The sequence below is a fragment of the Gossypium hirsutum genome, chromosome A09, assembly GCF_007990345.1.
Source record: "Gossypium hirsutum isolate 1008001.06 chromosome A09, Gossypium_hirsutum_v2.1, whole genome shotgun sequence".
In the NCBI taxonomy this organism is placed as follows: Eukaryota; Viridiplantae; Streptophyta; class Magnoliopsida; order Malvales; family Malvaceae; genus Gossypium; species Gossypium hirsutum.
The window spans coordinates 78,193,514-78,201,270 of NC_053432.1; the positions used below are offsets into that span (position 1 = coordinate 78,193,514).

The window sequence follows — 7,757 nt, forward strand, 5'->3', positions numbered from 1 at the left end:
AAAGTAAGACGGAAGAAAATATAAAAGATAATCATTTCTCATTTCAACATGTAAAATCAATCGTTCCAAATTGGAACAATAGATGAGCTAAAATGAGAGAGATGTGTACATTAGTTCAAAATTATAATTTTCTCAAATGTTTTATATTTTTTTTATTTTTCAACTCTACTAAACAATGGATGAAAAGGTTTTTTTTTTCAATTTTTTCTTTCCTAATAAGCATACCTATGAAAAAAAATTTATATTTTTTACCCTTTATTTTTCCATCGTTTAAATTTTCTTTCCAAGTAAATTGAGAAGAGAAAAAAAAATTAATAACAAAATATTGAAGCATTTGGAAATCATATCAACCCATCATTGTTTGGTTTATTGGTGCCATCATCACATATTGCTGTTGCTGGTGCATGTTTTGTCTCCTTGCTAGGTTTCCATGCCACCCTATATATATTAACACAAAATATGTAGAAAATTGATCAAAATTTGGAGAAATAAAACAAAGAATATAATAAAGAATATAATGAAAAGAGAAATAATTTTTATGGAAGAAAGAAAACACCCTTTTGATTAATTTTTATTTCACTCACTCAATAATATTCTTCATCACATACAACTCTTTATATAGGAGTTGTAAGTGACTATTCATCTATATCACTAAATGCTAGGAGTTGTGACTATTCATTTACATAACTTAAATACTATAAGAGTTATGACTATCCATGCATGTGTGTAACTTTTCATCTTCAAGTCTCTTTGCATTATTAACTCTTCATATTCAAGCCTCTTCACATTCGTAACTTTTCATAATTTATTTTGTGCAAGATTAATTTAATTATGTGCCAACAATGTCTCCCTTAAATTAAACTTGCTTCGAACTCCCAGCCTTTCAACATTTTTCTTGAAGACTTGTCCACTAAGCGGCTTTGCGAAGATATCAGCCATCTGATCTTCTGTCTTGCAATATTCAACTTGAATATCACCATTATTCACTAGTTCCTTCAAGAAGTGATACCGAATGCGAATGTGTTTTGTCCTTTTATGAAGAACTGGATCTTTTGTGACCGAAATAGTAGAACTATTGTCACAAAACAAAATCGTTGACTTGCTCTGCTTCTGCTTAAGACTCTCCAAAATTCCACGTAACCAAATCAATTGACATCCTGCATAAGACGCAGCGATATATTCAGCTTTTGTAGTCGAAAGCGCCACAACTGATTGTTTCTTTGAACTCCATGAAACTGCACCACTACCAAGGTGAAAAACATAACCAGAAATGCTTCTGCTATCATCAATGCTTCCTGCTAAATCACTGTCCGTATAACCAATGAGATCAACTAATGTATTAGCTTTATAGAAAATTCCATAATCAATGGTTCCCTTCACATATCTCAATATTCTCTTGGCAGCCTCCTAGTGATTGGAGTAAGGTTTCTCCATGAATCTACTCACCAAACTAACAGCATACACGATGTCAGGCCTTGTCGAAGTCAGATACATCAACTTCCCAACCAAACTTCTGAATATGGTGGAATTGACAAGCTTTCCTTCACCCTCTTTAGATAACTTCAGACCTGTAATGCATGGAGTAGAGACTGGATTCGTATTTTCCATCATGAACTTTTTTAGAACTTCCTTTGCGTAGCTCTCTTGTGAAATAAAAATTCCTTTCTTGGATTGATGAACTTCAATACCAAGAAAATGATGAAGTTCTCCCAAATCTGTCATATTAAATTCTGCCATCATTGAGTGCTGAAATTCTTTCAACATCTTCACATCATTTCCTGTGAAAATAAGATCATCAACGTAGAGACTAACAACCATGAATCTTCCTTGATAATTGCCTTTGATGTAGAGAGTATGCTCATATGGAGATTTCTGGAATCCACACTTTTGAAAATAAGAATCGATTCGGCTGTACCAAGCTCGGGGTGATTGCTTCAACCCGTACAAAGCTTTCTTCAACTTGTAAACTTTTTCTTCTTCTCCTTTTTTGACAAACCCTGGTGGTTGATCAACATAGACTTCTTCTTTGAGAACACCATTCAAAAACGCAGATTTTACATCCATTTGGAACATTTTCCAATTGTTTTGGGCAGCAAGAGAAATAAGTAACCGAACTGTCTCAAGTCTTGAAACTAGAGCAAATGCCTCTGTAAAATCTTCTCCTTCCTTTTGCTTGTATCCTTTTGCAACCAGTCTTGCCTTGTACTTGTTGATAGAGCCATTCAGATTCATCTTTGTCTTGTACACCCATTTGACTCCAATTGAATTCTTGTGCGGCGGTAAATCTGTGAGTTCCCATGTATCATTGTTTTCAATTGAGCAAATCTCTTCTTTCATGGCTTTCCTCCATATTTCTTCTTGATATGCATCATCAAAAGAAATTGGATCTTCTCCTGCAAAGAAGGCAAAGAATACAACATCATTTTGCACAACTTCATCCGTTACATCATATAACTCTTGGATGCTTCTCGTTTTTTGGATCGGGCTGGATGAAGAAGAATTTGATGAATAACTTGGGGAAGCAGGAGGATTTCCTACTTGAGCATCATCTTCAGCATTCTCAATTACTGCCTCTTCTTCTTCTTCAAGTTCAAAAGGAAAAATTGGCAAATTTTCCTTTTCAACTTCCATATCTTCAAACATGGAATTTTCATCAAACTGAACATCTCGGCTTATCACAATCTTCTTTTTCACCGGATTGTACAACTTGTATGCCTTACTTCTTTCACTATAGCCAATGAAAATGCATTTCTCTGACTTGTCATCCAACTTGCTTCTTATTGCATCTGGAATATGAGAGTAGGCAACACTCCCAAATACTCTAAGATGACTAACACTAGGCTTTATACCATACCACACCTCATGTGGTGTGCAATTCTCCAAGCTTCTTGTTGGTGATCTATTTATAAGATAAACTGCACAAGAAACAGCTTCAGCCCAAAATCTTCTTGATAACCTCTTCTTCTTAAGAAGACATCTAGCCATTTCCATAATTGTTCTGTTCTTTCTTTCACACACACCATTTTGCTGAGGTGTATGGCGGACTGTCATTTCATGCCGGATGCCACTATCTCGGCAATATTTCTCAAATTCTTTTGAAAAATATTCACCTCCACGATCTGTACGCAAGGTGTTAATTTTCAACCCAGTAAAGTTCTCCACTTCTGCCTTGAAATCTTTGAATCTCTGAAAAGCCTCTGATTTTTCTTTGACACAATACACCCATAACTTTCTTGAGTAATCATCAATGAAAGAGATAAAGTAACGATTACCTCCTAAAGATGAAACTGTCATTGGACCACAAAGATCTGAGTGAATAAGTTGCAATGGTCTTCTTGCTTTCCACGAGGATTGAGAAGGAAAAGTAATTTTGTGTTGCTTTCCAAGTTGACATGCTTCACAAACATCATCAAGCCGATCGATTTTTGGTAAACCTCTAACCATCATCTTCCTTGAAAGCATCTCCAAATTTCCATAGTTTAAATGTCCATATCTATCATGCCATAACTTTGAAATTCCTTTATGAGCACCAATAAAACAATACATATTCTGATTTTGAAGGGTAAGAGAGAAAAGATTATTTGATGCCACTCCAACTCTAACAACAACCTGATTTTTCTTTGATAAATAGCAAGCCATGTCTCGGAAATGAATATCATACCCCTTCTTTAAGAGATGCCCAACGCTAAGCAGATTATTTTTAAGACCAGGAACAAAATAAACTTCAGACATTTTCTCTACCCTTCCTTGCTTTGTTTTGAACTCCAACTCACCAACACCGCTAACTTTGTAAGCTTTGCCATCTCCTACTTTTACTTCTCCACAATCAGATTCAAAGAACTTCGAAAATAAATTTTTGTTACCTGTCATATGCTTGCTAGCACCACTGTCTATGTACCAGACATCATCAATCTCTCCACCATGAGATACGAGCAACAAAGTTTCTTGCTTTTGCTCTTGATTATTTTGTACTATATTAGCTTCATTTTTCTCTTCTTTTTTGTACCAGCATTCACTTGCCAAATGACCAGGTTTGCGACAATTATAACATTCAAAATAGCAACGACCTCTTCCTCTTTGATTTCCACGTCCACGTCCTCTTTGTGATCCTCTAAAATTTTGACTTTGGTTGGCTTCTTTCCATCCATTCTCCATGCTTACATCTTCACCTCTTTCACGAGCATTTGAGCCTCTTCCTCTAAAATTTCTTCCTCTTCCACGACCACGATCTCTCCCTCTTTGATTTTTAAAATCTCCCTTATTCTCATTTAGAGACAACTTTGACTGGAGTGGTTGATCTAGATCTACTTCCTTTTTCTTCTTGTTTAATCTTTCTTCATGGGCTTGCAACGAACCTGTGAGTTCATCAATAGTCATGGTACTCAAGTCCTTTGATTCTTCAATGGCAACCACAATGTAGTCAAATCTGGAATCTAAAGAACGGAGGATTTTCTCAACACCACGAATATCATCCATAGTTTCACCATTTCTTTTTAATTGATTGACTATGGACAAAACCCGTGAACAGTAATCAGAAACTGATTCTGACTCTGTTTTTTGCAATCTTTCAAACTCTCCTCGAAGAGTTTGCAACCGAACTCTTTTCACCTTTTCATCTCCTTTGAATGAATTTTGTAAAAATTCCCATGCTTGTTTTGCCGTGGTGGCACAAGCTATTTTTTCCCAAGCCGCTTCATATGATTGAACTCCTTGATATATCCAAAATAAGGCTTGCTGATTTTTCTTCCTTGATTTTCTTGGACTCTCTTTTTGAACTTGTGTTAATCCTTCCTCCTCTTCAGCCTCAACTTCATTATAACATTTTTCAACAATCTCCCAAACTTCTAGAGATCCAAGAAGAGCCTTCATTTGGATACTCCATTTGCCATAATTTTCTTTGGTTAATTGGGGAACGGAAGAAAGAGGAATAGAATTGTTCATTTCGATCGAACAATGCTCTGATACCAATTTGTAGAAAATTGATCAAAATTTGGAGAAATAAAACAAAGAATATAATAAAGAATATAATGAAAAGAGAAATAATTTTTATGGAAGAAAGAAAACACCCTTTTGATTAATTTTTATTTCACTCACTCAATAATATTCTTCATCACATACAACTCTTTATATAGGAGTTGTAAGTGACTATTCATCTATATCACTAAATGCTAGGAGTTGTGACTATTCATTTACATAACTTAAATACTATAAGAGTTATGACTATCCATGCATGTGTGTAACTTTTCACCTTCAAGTCTCTTTGCATTATTAACTCTTCATATTCAAGCCTCTTCACATTCGTAACTTTTCATAATTTATTTTATGCAAGATTAATTTAATTATGTGCCAACAAAATACGCAACTCTTTATAAGAATAGTAGCTGAATATATGTAATAAGCATTTGTTAGGGTGTGATTCTGTAATTATGGTGTTCTTACATCAGCAATTATAATAAACAACATGCAGTTATAATATATACCTGTAGATGGATCCCAGCCTCGTTGATGAAGTTCCCTATATTCTTGACAAAGAGCGCAACAGTCGCAAAAACAATGTACAACCCAGTCTGGGGCTGGAGACTCGGATAGCTGAAACTTGTTCCTAAGTTTGGTGCGGTATCCGCACGACAATATGCAGGGAATCCCTATCAACAATGCTATCACACCGTAAAGCAATCCATTGCTTGCACATGCTGTCACACACACATATATATATAATGTTATGCATCATCACTCATCAGCTAGCTTGTCATATAAATTAGTCGGTCCAAATTCAAATAATGTTCTACGTTGTAGATGGCTGGCTTGGAATTTCAACACTATAAATTTGAATTCATCAAATCTTCATTTTGCCGAGATAATATGATTAAAACTTTGCTTAAAAAAAATTGATTTTATTGTTTAATTTATAACTTTTTAAACCTAAAAAGAGCAGTGTTTACTAAAAAAAACCCTTGCAGAATGTAGTTCACTCCTTAGACACCTTCCATTATTTTATTTTATTTTATATTTTTCATGTTTATTTTATGATCAATGTTCAATATTTGTGATTATTTTTATCACAATTCCTAGGCACACTTTTTTAATCCAATTTCAGTAATTCTTTTTTAAATTTAATGAACTGAGAGAATGGAGATTTGGGATAAGTAATTTTGGATTGTTTTAGGGGGAAAATCAAAAGAATAAATAACAAAGGGATCAACTGAACACTAGGGTGGTTGTTAAAAAAGGTGAAAAGTGTAGGTAAGAAAAGATGGATGACTTACAGGTACGACCCTCGTCCACAATCTCTGCGACCTGCCCGAAGGTCACGCATGGGAAGCAAACTGTAATCAGAGCTGCAACCCACAAAGTTAGCCTTCCTTAATTACCTTCTAAGTAACACTGTTTTTAATTAGCGAAAAGTGATAGTGCTATCCAGAAATTTTTACCATTGACTGGGTCATCCATGCAATCGAAGAGGCCAGTTTTCCAGCCCTCAACATGCTGCTGGTAAGTAGAATGAACGTATGGTGCCATAACAACATATCCTGGAGGAACCTGGTAAGCAGCTTGCTGAAAGGGTTGCGAATGTGATGCATAAGTTGAAGCAAAAGGCCTTTGCCCTATATCTTGAGGATAACTTGGCGCCGGAGGAGGAGGTTGCTCATATATTGCTCCTTGTTGGTGGTGGTGGTAGATCGCATTCGGCTCATTTGAGTGAGGGGCCTGGGGGGTCGGCAACCACGCTGCCTCTATCGTGGGTGGAGCGGACGGTGTTGGAAGCCCATATGGGTGACTCGCTTGAACTCGATTTGGAACATATTCTGCTTCAGCTCCATGAAATTCCAAATTATGAGTATCCATTTCTATTTGAGCCATTGATCTTTTCTTTTTTTCTTTCAAATTTTATAAATGCTAGGATTCCTATTCTATGGCATTGATAAGTGTATTTTATAAATTCAATGAAAAATAAAATAGTAGGGTTTTTTTTAAGTAAATGGTTGTTTTTAATTCCGTAAAATGGAAAAATTTTCACTTAGGCCCGTTATGATTTATAAAATTTTAATTTAATAATAGTAAAATTACATTTTGACTCTCAAAAATAATAGAAATTGGATTTAATCTTTTAAAATTTATAAAGATATAGTCTATTAAAATGGTAAAATTATTTTTTTACTATTATAAAAATATACAATTTAATTTCCACCTCCCCAAAAATATTTTTTTGACTCCGCCACCGATTAAATGGTTTTATATATAAGCAGTCACTAACTCAATGAAAATTGAAATATATATATTTTTAAAATTAAATCATATATGAATAGTTATTTAGAAAAAAGCTAATTATTATCAAGTTAAACTAGCAAAGTGATTAATTAACAGTCTTGTTATAAGTAGGTAATCGTATTGTGGATTAAATAAAACACCAAAATATATAGGCGTCCGAAAAAAAGGCATTAATAGTAAGAAAATGATAAGAAATTTGATGAAGACAATTAACAGAGAAATTTATTAACTAGTTTTCACATAGTAATTATCAGTGAATGAGACAGACAAAACCACAATGTGAAAATAAATATTACATTCAGAAAACAACAATTGAATGAAGATGAGTTGTCCTTGTATGATTACTACAACGTGCGATGCCTAAAAACATACATATAGTGTCCCAATGAGAATGCCGGCAAAGAAGAACAACTCCAAAATTCATTAGTCTTATAAACCATTTTTGAACTTACACCTATTATGCTGCCATGCCATGACATTTAGAAGCC

At 34.5% G+C, this 7,757-nt stretch overlaps 1 protein-coding gene across 1 annotated transcript; it reads right to left on the reverse strand.

Annotated features, from left to right (window-relative positions):
- Window positions 1-260: 260 nt before the first annotated feature.
- Window positions 261-6,895, reverse strand: LOC107930199 (protein PLANT CADMIUM RESISTANCE 6). Its single transcript, XM_016861789.2, has 4 exons — window positions 6,432-6,895; window positions 6,267-6,338; window positions 5,481-5,693; window positions 261-438 (listed from the first exon to the last, which is right to left on the reverse strand). Exons 1-4 carry the CDS (start codon window positions 6,859-6,861, stop codon window positions 347-349), a joined length of 807 nt encoding a protein of 268 aa, XP_016717278.2. The 5' UTR covers window positions 6,862-6,895; the 3' UTR covers window positions 261-346.
- Window positions 6,896-7,757: the final 862 nt, after the last annotated feature.

Excerpts from the sequence above, each read along its gene's own strand:
- LOC107930199 (XM_016861789.2), bottom strand. The coding sequence starts at position 6,861 with ATGGCTCAAATAGAAATGGATACTCATAATTTGGAATTTCATGGAGCT. Across the intron at positions 6,339-6,431 it reads CATGGATGACCCAGTCAATG|CTCTGATTACAGTTTGCTTC; the intron begins GTAAAAATTTCT and ends TGTGGGTTGCAG. Across the intron at positions 5,694-6,266 it reads TGTGGACGAGGGTCGTACCT|CATGTGCAAGCAATGGATTG; the intron begins GTAAGTCATCCA and ends TGTGTGTGACAG.